General features: G+C 37.1%; 1 protein-coding gene across 1 annotated transcript; it reads right to left on the bottom strand.

The window, feature by feature from the left end:
- Window positions 1-763: 763 nt before the first annotated feature.
- LOC122663689 lies at window positions 764-10188 on the bottom strand (the record flags this gene model as incomplete). The annotated part of the gene is made up of 7 exons (XM_043859313.1): window positions 764-1172; window positions 4767-6320; window positions 6705-6833; window positions 8728-8831; window positions 8928-9022; window positions 9614-9671; window positions 10126-10188. Coding segments are annotated over 6 exons (1965 nt in total), but the record flags the coding sequence as incomplete, so codon positions are not given.
- Window positions 10189-19526: the final 9338 nt, after the last annotated feature.

Raw genomic sequence — 19526 nt, 5'->3', positions numbered from 1 at the left:
CATTTGGGACCCTGAGAAAAGAGTGGGATCGAACCCAATCCGCTGAAACTTTTGGGGCTGTGAGCTGCTAAGAGTAAAAAATGGTCCAGCCCAATGTGCAATCCCCAGTAAGAATGAAGCACAAAGACTAGATTGTGAAATGATCATCGTCTCTGTCATCAATATATATAACCCACGGCAAGAACTTCATTACTACAGAATCAGACTACCAGACTGATCTTCTAAACATATACGGGATCAACCAATAGAGAATGGTTCAGGTTCTCGTACGCTCTCAACCAGACGGATGGAATCTACTCACTCTTTTGGATTCCATCTGTGCGCCTGAGATAGTATGAGAACCTGATCCTGCCTCCAACCAATGCATAAGAGATCATTAATTGCCTTGCATTTTGTTTCCCAAAAATGATTTTAATGAACCATTGTCCTTGCATCGTTCGCTCTTCCAAAATCTTAGGACCGCTTCTATTTGGTAGTCAGAATGTCAGATATGAGAATTAAAAACGAAATTGTTTTCTCAGGTACATCAGCAATTATAAAATTACCTCAAGCTCCCAATATCCAAATTTTGGGAAAAAGAAGGGCATGCCTCCACACAATATACGCTCCCTCACAGTTTATCCCTCCTCCCTCAATGATATGGGTCCCCCTATTGATTTATCTGAAACGCCCACCTTTTACTTGGCAGGTCCAAGAATCATTTCCCATGTTGTCAGGCTTAAACAGCCAGACTGCACAATTGTGATGACTAAAACAGCAAATTGGGGAATATTTCAAGGACTAGACAGAAAGATCTTCCACTCAATTTCTACTTCTTTACAGTATATCTGTTTTCCTGTCAACTAGCAACAGATATTGGCCCTTCTGTTTTTATCCAAAACTTAGTAAAGATTGATTAGAATTTTTACTTTTTTTCCCTATTTACAAAAATAATTTTATGGCACAAAAAAGAATTGAGAGATTACCAGAGGAAGCAACTCAAAATCACCTAGAGACATTCCAAAAAGAACCACTGAAATACTATCAGTGAAGAATGGTAATTTTCTTGCCATCCACATGCAATATAATTCCACCAAGTGTCTGGCACCATTCGTTGGGCAGACTTCTGTGCTTTCACAACATCTATCAGATGATAAGCTTCAATTGTAGAACCATTCTGCTACATTCAAAATCTGCAAAAGGAGAAAACACAAAAACTGATTTGCAAGACGAACGAACAATAGCAGACAGCTTAGAAAATGCAAATGCAGGAACACATTTATATGAATAATCACTTCTTTTTAAACTTCAGAGAGTACCAGTATTTCTATCATAAGCTCCCAACTTCATGAACAATTATTTGTCAGTAAGGGACTAAGGGGCACAGATGATGGATAAAGATTGTTTAAACCCATCTTGCAGTAGTCAACAAGTTTAACACGCATTCTATCAATTTGGAAAATCACAATCAAACGCATGCATAGCACCTTCATCAAACAAGGGTTAAGCTAACATTGAAAGACCTACAACTCAGCCGGAGCATTGCCAGTAAATTATTATTCAACAGTACACACTTAAAAGAAGTTGAGGCAGGCACAGTATCAAATTAAGTGTCGGTAGATATTTGATGACACAAAAAGTGTCAATTGATCTTCCATCACAAAAACGCACCATAGAAAACAAGTTTAAAAAACAACAAAGAAACAAATTAAAAATCAAACGCAGGCCAAAAGTATAGGCATACATAAGCATGCAATGCTCATCCCAATGCAGGCCCAGTCCAAAGATTGGTCCTATTTTGAGATCTATTAGTCACTCATTAGCTTTTAATTCTTTTGGTTTTATTTGTAATGGGATGAATTATAAAGCCCAAAACTGGGGGGCTTAATGGGGTGGTCTATGAAATTCATATTTAAGTAGTAGTTGGGTCCATTAGGTAGTGTAATTGGCTTTAATTTAGTCAATAAAGAGTCCTATTTCGGTTAGTTGTGTGGGCCCAAGTTATCTAGAAGATTTAGACCAATAATTCTAATTAGCTAATTATTTTGAATCCTTGATAGTTAAGTTAGTATAGTTACCTAAGAAGTTTTAGATTTATGAGACTTTCTTTTGTTTTCCTATAAATATTTAACCTCCCCCCTTTCCCCCCAAAAAAAATAATGGAAAAGAAGGGATTAAATTTGTCTTATTTGGTAATTGCCTAAATGACTAGTTCTCTTTCTTTTGCTCTATTCTTCTCCCCCTAGCAGATCTCTCCTCCCCATCCATCGATCTGGTTTCTTCCCTCCTATTTCTTCTCCCTCCCTACGGCTACCTTACTTCTATCTTTGGATAAGCATCCGTTTCCCTCTTTTTCTCCCATTGCAGAATCCTAGAGTATCAGAACCAGCAAGCTCTTTATCCCTTGATTTTCAGGAAAATATTCTAGATTTGGGCCTGTGGAGAAGCTGATCTGATCTCTAATTCCTAATCTGGAGTCTGGGTTGGCTGACTGCATCTCGCCTGTTTAACAGATACAATTTGCCATGGCATACGTAAAATTGCACATGCCAGTACCATTGGCATGAGATACTTAAAGGCCCTTACTTTCAGAGGGCTAATTAATAATAGAAGAAAACAGCCTTACAGAAACAGGAACATAAGAACCGAAAAATGCAGATATGTGATTACTTAAACCCCCCAAAAAAAAATTTGACTAACAATTCACATGGACTGCCCATACAGTAATTATGGGTAAGGACTCCAAAGGGAATTGAAAAAGTAACCACTCGCTTGTCTTCGTAACAAAGACACTTTTAGTTGGTCACATCAGACACCATGTCAGGTTCACCTGCCCATGTAACAAGGATACTCTTGGAAAAGTAACCACTTGCTTGTCTAAAATAGTATAGGATCTTTTTAAGGACTGGGAGGGGCCAATTCCAAAACACAATCCCCTAGACATGAACAGTTGAGAAAATAATGAGCATAACAGGGATAAAACTGCTGTGTTTTCAAGTTCATTAACCCTTACTATGGATGTGATGCAGGTGCACTACCTTGGACCCACCCAAACCCACTTGAGTATCCAGACGAAGATGAACCGGGTCCAGTTTGAGTTTTTAGAGTCTAGTAGGATATAAGAGTTTATTTAATTATTTAGATTTATTTGCTTGGATTAATCTTGTAGTCTTTATTTTATTTTGAATAGACTAGCTTGAAGTAGAGTTCCATTAAGAGTCATTGAATTTTATTTATTTATACCATGTAACCATCATAGATGGGCAGATTTGAGAATGAATTGAGTATGTGTTTGTGAAGGGCCTGCATGGCTAGGTGTGCGGGTACAATCTTCCTCCCCACCCCCTTTTTCTTCTTACGTGCCCCCCCCCCCCCCCACTCCCCTGCAACTCTGAGATTCATCTAAGAATTTTTCCACTCTCCTAATCAGCCCTCCACCAGGTTATAAGTCACATATTTTACTGCTTCCTTCCTAGTTTTTTAACCCTTATTAGGGTTGTAAGTCATAAATTTTGTAACTGTGTCAATTCTTACTTTTCCCTTTCTTCCCTAAATTTCATTCATAAGAACTGACATAGTATGTATTTAATCATACAAAAGAAATTAAAAAATTACAAACAGAATATCAGAAAATTATAAGGGTCAAAAGTAAAAGCAGCACATCCAGTCACATAAAGTCTGACAATGTTGTTTAAACCTATCTGCAGTGGGTATATAGATTAGATTAAAAAAAAATGCAGAATTGTCAAGGCGACGTCTAAGTGACGCCTTGGTAGTCTAGGTAGGCACTATGGTCGCCTTTTTGTTGTTGCCTTGAGTCCAGAACCCCTCAAACGCCTTGGGACACCATGACAACTAGGAATAAATCACTAATAAAATATGAAGAAGAACCAAATCTACCTCCATTATATATCCCCAAAAAAAATCCTACCTCTATTGTTTACAAATGCAAAACAATATCCTGCTATTAGATGGTGTGCTGTCTTGTCCAGGATTTTAGGCAACACAAAATAAAAGATCCTGCAATGGCCAAATATTTTAAGTAAGTTGCAGGCAAAGGTAAACCCATTGATGAACTATGTACCATGAAAAAATGTTTACAAGGAAGCATTAAAAATTCAGACATTGGAACTTTTAGAAAGGTAATCATTACAAAATCATAGTGAAATTGATAGCATAGTTGTCAACGCATCGCCTAGGCAACACCTTGGCATCCAAACTTCCTTCGCTGGAAGGGCGCCTTGATTTTTTCCCTCCCCCAATGCCTAGGGTTGCCTAAACACAGTGACCTATGATTGATAGGCTTGATTTGGACAATATAATATGTTATAGTTCACTTGATTTTCATGCTAACATTTAGAACTCCAACAACAAATCCCTACTTATCAACTCAACTCAACCAACCTTATCCCAACTTATGGGGTAGGCTACATTGTTCCTTTCTTTCCAATCAGCTCTATTCAAAGCCATACCTGTTACTAGTCCTAAGCAATGCATGTCTATTCAAACCCGTCCTTATCACATATTAAATGGTGAAAACTTCAACTGAGGAGTCACTAATGTGGTAATGCATATCGTTCTATGTAGACATGACTAAATGCACAATGGACATGAGGGCATACCGCACAAAATCATAATATTATCTCTAATTTGCAAGCACGTTTAACAGGTTTCAACTTATTTAAATCAAGTCATCACAACTTTGAGAAAAAAATAACCGTCAGACTCAGAGTACTTGAGGTGATGATTTCCACATGCATCAAAATAAAAAAGAAGATATTACTGACCAAGCTTAATTGTCTCCACGATCAAGAGGCATGATGTTTCATGAAAGACCTGATGCCACTTGCCTAGGTTCCAATGAGTTGTCCGAACATATAAACGTTGTATTTGTATCGCAATTAGCATCATAAGGATCACTTGCAGAAGCTGAGTTGTTGCATTTAACTTTGGCATGATCCCATTCCATATCAAATGCATCTTCTAGGCGTTTTTCAACAGATTTTAAAGAAACATATGCGTCAGATTTTAGAGGGTTTGGGTGAGATAGTAAAAGCCTCTTTATGTTTTGTAGATCTGTGCTGTTGAGACTGTCTTGACCATCATTTGCATACAAATGTGAATGCTTTGATCCCAGCATGTCAGTGGAACCGTTGGTCCTTACTTCCGGTGACCACATCCCATCAGAATCATTTGCATTGCCTTCTAGTCTGGAAGACTTACGCCCTCGCTTTCTAATAATTGATGGGGTACTCCTAAAATTCCTCGCAGCATTCCTCAACATAGACTCTGGGTTGCTACAATTTATAGAGTTACCTTGTATATGGCTAGGTGGAGTAGAACAACAAACTGGACTGTTCGCCATTCTGATAAAATTGTCAGTACCTGAAACTCTACCATTTTCGAAGGCCATAGTCATATCCTTAAGCAGGGGAGGCTCATAATACAATCGACCAAACTTTACATCCTCCATATGTAGAGGCGTGCCCGCGACGTCGTTTTGTTTACCAACTTGAGCATTGTAGCCACCAAATTCACAAATTGGCAAACTTGAGAACTTATTTTTAGCTTCACCATTTAACCCTGCATCTGAAGAAATCAATCCATTCAAGGGAATTCCATAGCGCCGTGGCCGTCTAGGAGATTCAAGTGATCTTTTAGCAGTGACAGGAAGAGCCATCTCAAGAGGAAAACTATTTCTTCTAGTACCTCCAGTAACATCCAAGTTAACATTCGAAGAAGAAACTGAAATAGTAGCATGTCCTTGGTGATGAAATGATGCAAGATTGGTAGAATCACTTTGCTCACGTGCAAATCTCTTTATAGGCAACTTCTGAGAAAAACCTGATGAAGTGCTACATGATAGGTCAGGCTGAATAGAACTGCTATGACGTGAACCATCCGACATTTCAGCATCGACCCCAGAATGTCCACTGATTGAGCTTCTTGTAGTGGCATCCTTACCATCAGAGCCGATCAGAGATAAAGGTTTCCTTGGACCATGTAACCCTTCTTTCAAAGATCTACAATTTTCTACAGCATTCTGAACAGGTTGTAGTTGTAGTTGTAGTTGTCTCTGAGCTCCTTTTGCATTGCTAAGAACTGTGCTCTGTAAATGGGGGCCAACACCATCCTCCAAGTGTATTTTCGGGTCAATGGACTCCAATCTACCAAGGCTTTGTCCCACTGTTTCACCCCCTATGCATCCTGCTTTAGTTTCATGATTGTCAAAATTGGGAAAGGTGATTACATGCAAATCCCCAGCAGACCCAGAATCTAAATATGAATCCAACTTCTTCTTCACGGAACAGTTCCAATGATTCTTTATTGAGTTGTCCGCCCTATCAATTTGCAATAGGAAAAAAAACATAAATTGGAAAATTATATATTCATCATCAAACTTGACAAATAAACTTCCTTGCAGTTCTTTAGATATATGTGGGTTTGCAATAGTAAAGTGTATGCCCAATATATCTAACCAGTCTAGAATCTAATTTCAACAAAAATCCAATTCAAGAAGCGAATAATCAAGGCAATTTTAACATAATGCATTTCAGAATTCAACTTGCTAGCCAGGAAGGTCATTAGACATAAAAACCCATGAAGTACAAGCCAAATATTGATCAGACTGGAATGTACGAACTATTTGATTGTGCACAGAAAGATTGTGGTATGACTGTTATTATCTGGCATTTACATGTTAAATAACAGTAATCCAATGATACCTTCCAGGTAGAAACCTTGCTATTTCTGCCCATTTGTTTCCATATATTTGGTGGGCACGTATAAGAGCCAACTCCTCCTCCTTGGTCCATGCATCTTTCTTTATATCTGGGTTTAAATGGTTGTGCCACCTGAAATATAAAGAATTAGTAAGAAACCTCCAAGAATAAATGCCCATCTTAATATAACAGGCACATCAATGGCAATGGTAAACAGATGGGCTAGCAGGTGAGATTCTCGTAGCACTAAATTTTGATAGAAAGAATTGTAGATATAGGAGTACATAGAAGCAAAATGTAGAGACAAGTTTCATTGAAGCAAGGTACTTCAGTGAGAAATTATGATGTTGTATAATGCAGGAGCATGATCATCACCATTGGATGTGGTTTGATCTTTTATTTTGAGCCTGTTTAGATAATATATGACTGGGTTTTTTTTAAGTATTTTTCTTTGTAATGGGATCTATTATAGTGCAAATTTTAGGTCCGAAGGGGGTACACGAAATTAGCATTTTAATTTAGGTAGCTAGTATTAGTAATGGGGCCCATAAGCTATTAGTTAGGAAGTTACCTTGATAGATAAAGTTTATCCTATTTTTGTGGAACTTAGTTTGGAGGAAATAAATCTAAGTTTTGAGTCAGCTTAGGACTCTTTCTAAAGAGTGTACATATGTTAGGGGTTCTTTATCTATTTAAGTTGAGATTTCTTTTATTATTTAATTGTTTGAGTCACAAATAGGAAGCCTAGGTTAGTTAGATTTCTATTTAATGTCTTTTTTCTGTTTTATAAACACATGTAAGAGGCTAGACCTCACCCACGATTTCGAATTATGGAATAGAGTTGTTTTGTTTTTGAAAAGCAAGTTGTGTGCTCTCTCCTCTCTCTCCCCCATGATTTCTCTTTCTTTTCTTCTCTTCTTATTCTCTTCTTTTCCACCATGTGCGCATCCTCCATCATCCATTGTGAATCATTCATCATTGTGCTGCTTGTTTCAATATCTTCCACAGCACATAATTGCTTTACCTATATGCCAGAAAGCCTGAAATCACTACCAAATGAATGACATGGACTACAACGACGAACAATTTATAGGAGCATCTGTTCAGATTAAAAGGAACAACAAGAACTGCGATGCAATTATACACACACAAGCAAGATTCCCATCAAACCCACACATCTCACACATTCCTGCCACTTTAAAAGTTCTCATTCGACCCTATTAAGAGGAAGATCCTTCAAAATCAGTTAAGAGAGGATCCAGACAAGGTCAAAGCCCATGAACCTCTGGCAGATAAGTAGATCACATTGATGATCCTGATTCCTGGCCCAAGCCCCACACTTTTAACCATATTTGGCAGGGCAAGGCCAATCCTACAAGATTCCATGTGTTGAGGCCATCAATTTAATACCTATGTATTGATATGTGTAGATTAAGGAAAGTAATAATCAGCAATAACATGATAAACATAGATCAAGTTTCAGGTTATCTACTTCCCCTCGACCTGGGTTCCTTTGTCCTGTATCAGTGTAATTTCTGATACTACCTTTCCTAACTTTTATTATGATACATTAGCTTATTCTTACACCAGAAAAAGGCAGACCCAGACTGGAGAATTATATTGCTATGGTATTTTTACCCATTCACCTTGCCCGTCATGTTTATATACATGTCCAAGGTTTTGGGAAGTGAAAGAGTTGTCCTGTACCATAAAAGTGTTCTTACCTATACCATGTACTGTTGAAATCACATATTGGATCCAGGCCCACAGAACTAGTATAAAAGTGTGGGTTGCTAGTAAGTCTCATGTCAATGATTAATGCTTTAATTGTAGCAATATATTAAGGTGGAAGCCATTCAGTGTTAGTTCAAAATCCTATGAAAAGGTAACATTATGCCAAGTTATTGAAGGGCCCAAGAAAATCTAGAGGCCTTGAGGCCCCAAACCGAAGACACAACCAAAATAGATAGGGATTAAATAAAGCATTATGTGTAAGGGATTTAATGCAGAAAATTTTCCCACCTACCTTTCTCGACATTGCTTCCCTATGCGCCCTGGTAAGGACTTTGCAATAACTGACCACTTCTTACAGCCATATTTTTCAACTAACTCAATGATACGGTCATCTTCCTACAAATTATCAAACATAAAAAGGGAAGTCATGATCAAACATTATGCATATAAAGCACAAGAAAAAAACAATTCCTCTATGGAAAGCATTCAAACCTCCTTAGTCCAAGGTCCTTTAACAAGTTCCGGATTAAGAACCTTCTGCCAGCGATGGAGGCATTGAACGTCTGTCCGACCAGGAAAATATTCAGCTGCAAGGGATCAGAAAGTTCATATAATAAAAAATCTGAAGTGAGACGAGTAACTTCTGCACAACAACAGGCACTTTAGATTAGGTGCATCAAAAGTAAGTGGGTCTTTGGTAGCTAAGGGCATAAATTCACTAGCATTATTTTTCCTTGTTTTTTACACCAAACTTCCTTAAAACTGTTTACCAGATACAACGATGAAAAAGGAGGAACATTTGATATCAAAGACCATGGAATACTCATGTAATCAAGACAACTATGTTATATCTGCACCTAGATTCTCACATATCATTTTTCAACTATCTTTATATCTCCAAATAAAGTAGCCAAATGCTTCTGAACTCCCAATCAACTCAGGCAAAACCTATACACTAAGAAGTGCAAAATGGATATAGAAGCACTCACATATATCAATTGATTAGTCCAAAATAGACAATAACAATGTTGTACATTATGGAAAAATCACATCTACATCAACGTTGAAAAATGATATGTGGATGTACAAAAATTGAAGCCAAATGATATGGGACATCTCATGAGCAAAAGGCAAAAAGGCAATGAAGAGAAAAAGAGGTCAATGAATAGCATGCGTACCTATTTTCTTCCAGTTCTTCCCATTGAAAGAATTGACTGCCATGGTTAAAATTTGATCCTGTTTCAAATTAACAGAAAGTAAAAGAAATTAAAATCATTGTTGATTAGAACTATTAGAATTCTTTAGCGCGCACGCACACACACACACACACAAAAACACAGAAAGAAGCAAGTAATTCAGTCATTCCAACAATCAAAAACATAAAATTCAGTCTTTCAACTAGAGTGCATAATCTATCAAACCCATTTTCACACATTATTAACAAATAACAATGTATCACGTTGCACACTTGAGTACCTACTTTCCTAAGGTTCAGCTATTCATCAAACTAGAAGCTAGATTTATTTAAACAGACAATATAGGTATACGTATCATGTCCTCTTATTAAAGGTAACAAAACACAATTCATCATCCGAACTACTCTAATTCCAGCTCAAATGTTTGAATAAAAACAATCAGCTTCTAGATGGGACTAATTTATAAACTAGCAACGAATTCTAGCTGTGCTCACCTCCTTCTCTGTCCAGCCTCCCTTTGTTGAACGTCTGGTAGGACCAGTTGTCCTCCTAAATATAAATAAGATATGGAATCATGAAAAATTCATCAGCAAAATGAATAACATTAAAACGCAAACTCATCCCAATCCAGCAATAAAAACTCCGAATAAAATGCAAAAGACACAGAGAGAGGTAAGCATACGCGGGGAGAGACGAGCGAGAGGTTAGAGAGAGGTAAGCATCCCCGAGCTTGGGAAGGTCAGTATCGCCACTACTCTCGGAAACAGAAGAGCTCGATGCAACTGTTAATTCCTTTGCCGAGTAAACATCAGCCGTGATTTCTTTCATACTCTGTCTAATCAAATGAGCTCTCAGACAACAGGGCGAAAATCCTGAACAGAATCTTTAACCTGATGCAATCCGCAAGCAAATAAAAGTAAGAAACAAACTAAAACGGGCCAACATAAAACGTAAATCTTCATAAACCAAATCAATAAATCGATTTTTGTTTCCGATCTCTGGACCATCAAGTCCCACTCCCCAGTCCCCAATAGAAAACACAGTCAATGGCACGGCTTAATGGCAAAATCAACAGGAACCAGAGGCAATGCAAGAAAGCCGAGAAGCTCTTGAGAGATTCTAGGGTTTCAACGATTCTTTTATCTCACCTTGGATATCGAAGTTCTGTAACCACTAAAGAGGAAGCTAAGAACACGAGGCAAATACAGAAGAAAGCAGAAAATCAAAAGCTATCAACTTTTCGAGCAAAATTAACCTCTATTACAGTGAATAAGAAGGGTTTTGAATCACCATGGATTAGGATTTACAAAGCTTCAAAGAGAGAAAGTTACGATCGACACGAAGTCGCGGGAAACTGATATGTATTAAATCAACCCAAACTCTCTAAAACTCTAAACGGAAATATATTCGGTTCAATTTCCGCCCTTTTTATACTCCTCCTAAAGCTTCCGTTAGAAGGAACCAAAGGGGCGCAGTGTTAACGACGAATGACTAACGACGTTTGCTGTCACATTCCGATTAAACAACGTCACATTCCGAAATTTAATGCCCAGTTACAAAGATACCCTCCAAATTTTGTTTCTTTCCATTTATATCCTATTTTTGTTGATTCACAAAATCACACTTAATACAGCCAAGGAACAATAGTAATAGTAACTTTATTTCGGCTAGGTAGCAAGGAATTGGGCTATAATTGGGCTAATCAGGCTATAACCGGTTGGCTAACGGTACTGGTCGGTCTCATTGGGCATCTGTTGAGCCGATTACTAATTGGTTACGTGCGGGTCAGCATTTGACACCCCTACTTGTGGTCGTAGAAACACAAAGATTTTTTCATATGGGCATGAGATCAATATTTGATCGCATGGGTCTCTACACCAGCGTCTGGGTCAATAAGAGAGAGTGCCTATGTATCCAACCAGGGAACAAGGGCATCATTTAATGGTATCTTGTGAGAGGGTGTAGGGGAAGCCACCAAGCATTCAAGCAAGGATTCTTTTCCCTTTTGATATACTATATCAATTGTGTCTAGTAATTCAAGCACGAATAATTGTTTTTGTGAAAATTCAAACATAAATAATTGAGTCCAACTACAATGGGAGTTGTACATTAAATTTTCCTTCTTTAAATTAGGCCAATGCTTAAATGTAAGGAAGAAAACCTCCTTATAAAAACAACAATTTTGAACATAAGTTACGACAATCACTATAGTTTCTCTTCAAGTTTTTGTGTATTAGTTTTTATGAATGAGTACTAACTAAAATTTTCGAAAGAAAACTATAAGCGAACCATGGCATATGCATAAATAGCTTCAACAACTAGTAGACTAAGAAGTGAGGAAATATATGATACTGGGGAGTGGGTATTTGTGTTTGGTATTTTTCTAGCCGCAAGCCACGATGAATTACAATGGCCACCATTGCACTTGGATGGGAGCAAGTGAACACTGAAGAGCATTTTGCTCTTTTAGACCTCCAGCAAATAGAATAGGGTCGTAGTAGTTACGATAGATATTTGAGTGTGTGGGTGAAGTAAAACTTTCTCTTCTTTATTTCGTTTATTAACTAGGGTTGAGTTTAAGCGTTAATGAAAGGGAGAGGGTCCTTAAAAAGCTATGTGGTCCCTATGCGAATATGAGGGGCAATGGAAGCATGCATGAAAGTATCAACAATGGTGAGATTTTTGCCTTCCATGAGGGGTGGAGCGATCATTTCGTGTCTCTCTGTGTCTGCTGGGTGCAATGGTCAAACTGCCTTTCAAGATTCTTTTTTCCTTTGTTTTAACTAAGGAAATCTCATTAAATGAGCGGCTTACTATGATCTCTTTTACACATGCCATGACAATTTGTATTATTATGATCATAACGTTTGATTGATTTGCAAACCTCTTTGACCACCTTCCGTGTTTGGTGTTGCCATTCAAATAGATCTGACTATGTATATTCCAAGATTAAAGAGGGGATGCACACGAGGATTGAAATTGAGTTTGAAATTCGGCAAATGATCAATCTAAACCACTCCCTAAATATCCAATGGTTTTCCCATGCTAGAAGTTCACAAAGTCCTTTACCTAGTTCACTAATGAGAAAATATTTGCATTTATTTTGTGGGGGGAAAAACCTAACACAAGACTTCGTAATAACTTCCTTCATAAGTAGTCTATCCTCTTCTCACGTGAACCTTCTATATATACAAGTTTCTACACAAAAAAAAACTTCTACTTACAAATCAAAATCCACCGAATTCTACTTTCCCTCAAAAGAGCAAAAGGGATATGGAGGGTATTGTAGTTTTCCCAGGGTTAAATAAGGGATGTGTGACGGTTACCATTTTGATTTCGTTTTCATTAGACGTGAGAGTTGAGACGGAGTTAAAGACTCAGCTTTACTGTTACGCTGACGCATGCATGAAACGAGTGCCGTTGGATAAAGCGAACGTTGGAGAATATCGGAGATCCATTTGGTTTGGGCGCTACGCGTTACTTTACTGGTCCCCTCGGTTTCAGTTTCTTGTTTCACAAATCTAGAAGACTCTTCACATCCTCCCTCGATTCTATTGTAACTAGTAAATTGAACATATTTTCTACCATTAAAAAAAAAATAAAAAAATTCAACATATTTAAGGTTGTATTTGGTATGCATTCTTGAAATGTATTTTAGGTCAATTTTGTATACCAAACAGAACTTTAGTAACTAATCATGTCCCACTTGGCCTCTTGGCATTGTTGAATCCTAAAAATTCAAAAATAACTTTCAAAATCTCATTCCACCTTATTATATGTTTGGGAAGCAATTTTCTGTATGTATGGGAGTGTGGCCTACACCAGCACTCCCATGTGTCTATCTCTCTCCTCCTTAAAACAAGGGGACAGAGATGTCTTTTCACATGGGGAGGAGAGAAAGAGACTCATGGGAGTACTGACGTTGACCACACTCTCAGACAAAGAACTTTTTCCCTATATGTTTTTGACATATCTATACATCTATGTCCCCTTTTAAGATATTTTTAGAAAATGAAAAATTTTATGTGCAATAATGCAATGACTATATTATTTGTTATCTGTCTATCTTTAATAAAACCAGCCTAAAATGATGATATAAAACGATGCAATAATGGCCAAAGCCTATTAGCCAAAATCTTAGCAATTATCTTATAAAACATTGTACAAAGACTAGTAGGCCTAAAATAAAAGTCTTCTACTAGAACAGTTTTATACTTATGAAATATTAAAGTTAATCGTTTACCCCAAACCAAAAAAATAAATATATATATATATATATATTAAGGCTATAGAATATAATTAGCTCCAAATAGTAAAGAAATATTAGTGAAAAAATTATGCACAAATATAATGATATTAGATTTAATAATATCCCAATTGCTTTAGTAAAAGTGTAAAACACTGTACAGTAACCACCATGCCCTGAAGATTTATAGTGCTCTGATACTAAAAACAACATCTTGATAGAGTCAAATTAATTATCAATTAAAGAATGGTCAAGGGGATTCGATGTTGAATAGATAAAAGAAAAATGCTCCACAAACAATTTAACATTCTCTGGGGCATTAAACATTTTTTTCACCATTATTTTTAATAATATAAGGAATAAATAACTTTCTAAACTAAATATTAGCCGTAGTATACAAATTAAATGTATTTTTATCCCATTCTATAATATAATTAACCTATATTTTTTTTAAGCCAAAATGCCTCTTTAGCTTCCAACATCGCCTGTATATTGTTCCTACCAGCTTTAATATGTTCAATCACCTTAAAAGAGGCTCACAAGACTCAAAAAAAAAAAAAAGGGGTTTTTTCCAAATGCCCCCCTCAAAATGTCCATTTGTCCAAATGTATTTTTACAACTTTACAATTTACACGTGCCCCTTACTTTCAAAACATTATAACAATTTAGTCCAGCCCGTTAGTCTGAAAATCAAACCCTAAAACAAAACATTTTTCTTATGCAATAAATTCCCAAAACCAATTTCTTCCAAAAGTTCAGGGTTATGATCAGAGCCTTAAGATGATAAAACATCTACCAAAACATTCCTTCAACCAGAAAAGAAAGCAGATTTGTCATTCTCTTTCTACGTTTTCTCTTATTCTTCCTTACCGATAATCTGGTGCCAGATAAGGAAAACTGAGTCTCATTGGCCAAAAATAGATAAATCCCAAAAGGTCCTCAGGAAAAGAGGACCTCTAAAGACCCAAGTGAGGGTAGCTCAAAGTCCATTTAAAAGTTGGCACCAAACATAAAGCCCATCTAGAAAGAGAATGGGCCGACATATTAAAAGATCTACTTACAAAACTATAAACAAAAGCGCGAGATATTTGAAACTTTCCGGACATATATAACCCTTCATTGGTTGTTCAAACGTTTGATTTATTTTTTAATTTATTTCATGAAAAAAAGAAGGCTGCGTGGTGTCTACACTTGGACACAGAAAAGGAGAAATGATCACCATGGCTTGTGAAATGAAAAATCTCACCTTTGTTGGATTCCCCTGCACCTTCTCATTGACCCCTGCGGTTGCATAGCTGGCAACAATGCCCCTCCCTTATTTTATTTTCAACTTCAACTAAATGTGTTAATCGATTGGTTAGGTTCAATTTCAGTCAGGTTGAACCGGTTTTAATTTCTTACTGAATCAACCCGGAACCAAACAATTAATGAATTTTTTCGATTTGTGCTCAGTTTAGTCTGATTCCTTATCGGTTTAGTAATCAGGCTACTATCTAGTTTCAGTTTGGTCCGGCAGAAATAGTTCAGTACGGTTTTGAGTTTATATGTATATGTTAAGGAAATTAAAGGGGAAATCATGGTTTTTTGGGTTTTCGGTGTCTTATCTGTCCAGTCTCATTTCCTTATCAGGTTTAGTTTGGTTTTTGGTTTTCGGCCTGTCTGGTTCGTTTTAATATGTATTCGTTCCACCCCAAACCAAATCGAAAAGGGTTTTGTTCAAATTGGACCGATCGGTTTGACCGATTCATACCTAACTTAAACACCCTTAACTTCAGTTCAATAATAGATAGATCTTTAAAAACAAAATCGCAACAGAGAGTTATTGATTAATGTTATCTTATCGGTTTATAATGTTTTGATCTCGATTTTTGATAATAAAAAAAGAAGAAAGAACGCTATCTAGTCGCGTGGCTTGTACACCTGGCCACAATACCACCCTGTCCCCATGGAAGGTATCGCCCTACTCCCACGGAAAGGCAGAAATCCTGCCTAGGTTGATGTTTATGCGTACGCTCTCATTGGCCAGTGCAAACGTGCAAGCTCTAGAGGCCCAAGTAGCTTTCTCTCGCCCTAAAAAAGTATGAGAGAAAGAACGTTATCTAGGCGTGTGCAATGCACTGCCTCATCACCCAAAACAGGAATGTACAAAATGACAACCACACACCCCCATGAAAAGGTGGAATTTCTTGAGGGTACGACGATCATTTTGAATGCCCCTGGGCAGGGGCGGTGCACCTCACACGCCCAAATAGCATTCACTTTCCCAAAAAATAACATAAAAACACTAAATTTACGATTATTTCCATTTTCTATTCATTGGGTCATCCGTTTTGGCTTCCCGATTCAGTGTTTTTGGTTCTTTTTACCAAAAACAAAAAATGTGATCAATCAAAGCAGGACCATTGAAGCCCAAAGGCATCAGGTTAACCATGAAGCATTGATTGGACAACCGACAACTTCGACTGTGAAATCTCGACCGGCCAAGATTTTAAAACTCGAGATTAGGCATTCGATTGGATTCCATCAATTCAGATTAGAAACTGAATATACATTTTTTAAGAATCAGGTGAGTTTGGGATTGGGAGTCAATCACTTAATCTGATTCTGATTTTTATCAAAACCTTGGGATCAATAGGATTCAAATACAATTGGGGATTACATTGTGATAGGTTCGGCTTGTATAGGGAACCCATTTGTAAATTTTTTATTTTTTTTTAAGTTATTGTTTGGAAACAATAAGGAAAAAGATCTCTGTACGGGAGTGTGGCCTACGCCAGCACTCCCATGAGTCTATCTTTCTCCTCCCTATGTGAAAAGACATCTCTACCCCCATGTTTTAAGGAGAAGAGAGATAGACACATGGGAGTGTTGGCGTAGGCCACACTCCCGTACAGAAAACTGCTTCCCGAAACAATATTATAACGAATAAGAAACTAGTTTTCTGGCTAGGACTGTAGCCTATGCCAGCACTCCAATGAGTCTATCTCTCTCCTCCTAAAAACGAGGGACATAGGTGTCTTTTCATATGGGAAGGAGAAATAGACTCATGGGAGTGTTAACGTAGGCCACACTCCCTGACAGAGTTCTTTTTCCCTAACAAATAATAAAGTGATTTGTTTGAGAAAACAACTTCTTTTAAGCAATGATTGTAATTCATTTCAGGTAGATGTGTTGATGTTTTTGGAAAACAAATTGAACTATCCATTCTTATGATTTTTTTAATCTAAATCATCTATTTCCGTTTAAATTGGGAGAATTTACAATATTTTCTATAGTATTATTACATAAGCATAGACATACACGAGATGCATACCAATACAAGGGAGATATGTGATTGAATTAGACTCCAAAATTTGACATGTGAATAATCCAGACCATGTCTTTCCTTTTTAACAGTCGAAATGGACACATTAATTGTCCATGTGACAGAATACATGTCTTGTGACATTGAAAAAATAACAAATTCTTGTGATGATAATAATGGGAAAAGGCTGGTCACACCGTCATGGTACCCAATATGTATGATCATCTCATCTCCCCCTTTGAAATAGACCCCCCTTGCCCTCCTATGTTCAGCCCTATGATTGGCGTATGTCGCTATCTTACCGAAAGTTGGCGGCATGCCCAACACTCTCCCAATATAAACATATGTGACAAAAGAGAAATTTTGTTTCTCCATAATCCACTCGAGGAAGACTTTCTATACACAATCCATCTATCATGTGTTGCGTAAGGGTGTAAATTAGTTATTCAATTCGGTTCTAGAGAATGTTGGTGTGATCTGGAATCAATCCGAGAACTGAATTGATTCTGAATTTTGATACTCAAACTGAACCTACTTGGTTTTGGTACATGTTCGGTTCCAAAATTTGGTTCTTAGGCGGTTCAGTTCGATTCCTGTACTTGGATCCATATACTCTAGCATACAATATAGAATATAATATATTATTATATTATAATATTATAGTACAGTATAATAGTATTATAAAATATTTATCCAAAAATATAGTACTATAAAATCTAATACATGCAGGGTTTCCGGTTAAGGATTATGTTTCACAGTGGACTCAGATCAATCCCACTTGTACTCTTTGTGGCACTTGTAATGAGACCTTCTAACATATTTTTCTATCATGTGCTTGGGTTAAACGCATCTGGGCAACTGGTCCTTTGGGTCTAAGAACCGAGTTTATTACCCACCCTTCTTTGGAACATTTCTGCGCGTCTATCCACCTGAACCACTAGCTTGACAGGTCAACTCTCTCTTGGTTTTTTTTTAGTTTTTATTTTAACATGTTATTTTATTTGGGACGTTAGGAACAAGTTATGTTTTTCTTCTATTCAACCGAATCCTCTCAAAGTGATTAAGAGGATTGAACAATGGTTATTGGATCTTAAGATCTTTCCTTCCCCCATTCCTTTAAGGGATGAAATTTATGATGAGAATCTGACTATTACTATCTCTTTACCTTGTTTACCTATTTACAACTTTTTTGTTTTGTTATGCACAGGGAACAATATCAGAAAACTAGGACCTTTTTCGATGGGTTTCTTGCATTTTGTTAGATGGCAAATTCATTTTGATAATTGCAGGATCTATTAATACTCGTCATCTCTTGGAAGCAGAATTTTTGGGATAGCACAAGGGTTTAATTTTGTTGAGGAGATAGGGCTGAAGGTGAAAAAAAGTTTGGTGCTCAAATGATACATTGCGTGGACTTCTTCCAACTCCAACTCAATCTTCGTGGCCTTAGGAACTTCTAACAAGTTTTTTACAGATGATGGATAAATCTAAATCCCAATTGTGTATATAACTTTGTAAAAGTTTGCCATCTTAATATATCTATATCTTTTCTTTTCATAAAAAAAAAATAGCAATATATAATATGGTTTATTAATATTAAATATATTAATATACTATAATATATTACTATTCAAATTGGGTTCGATTTCAATTATGGAATTTGGTTCCTATGCTGGATCTGGAATCAAACCGAGAATCGAATCAATTTTAAAATCCAATGCCCAAACCTAAAATTTTATTTGGTTCAGTTTGGCTTATTCGATTCGGTTCCGATTACGGTTTTCAATTCCGATTCAAATTTGCCACACTTAGTATCACGTGAAAAGGGTAATATTACAATTCTAATGTTGGATAGATAAAGTGTTGATTGGAGGTTTAAATGCCAAACTTGTTTGTGGTGCTTGCTTCTTCTACGCTTATGGTATTTTAAATGCGAAACCTCAAATTCTTCTTTGCACTTGGCTTGAATGTTGCAAAGATAGGTCTGAGATATCTGTCACACAACTGGTAACTATCAATTAAACTCTAAGAATTAGAGACAGCCCACACAAAGAGCTGGCGAAGACGAAGGAAGCTCGAATTCAACACAGATGGGACGGGGAAGCGCGATAGCGAGTCTGGTTTGAAACGGTATCACAAATAACATAGACATTAATATTGGAAAGGGACAAGTGGAGGGACACAAAGCCATAAATGCCCAAGGACCTCACTAATAAGCCAACCACCCACCCCCCACCCAGAAGAGGGACACAAGGCCATAAAGACCGAAAGACCTCACTGATAAGCCAACCCACCCCCCACCCATGACCCACCCCCCCAAAAAAAAAAAAAAAAAAATCACCCAT

This window comes from Telopea speciosissima, chromosome 6 (assembly GCF_018873765.1).
Source record: "Telopea speciosissima isolate NSW1024214 ecotype Mountain lineage chromosome 6, Tspe_v1, whole genome shotgun sequence".
In the NCBI taxonomy this organism is placed as follows: domain Eukaryota; kingdom Viridiplantae; phylum Streptophyta; class Magnoliopsida; order Proteales; family Proteaceae; genus Telopea; species Telopea speciosissima.
The sequence above is the reverse complement of the archived record's forward strand: the minus strand, read 5'-3'. Positions and strand labels throughout refer to the sequence as shown.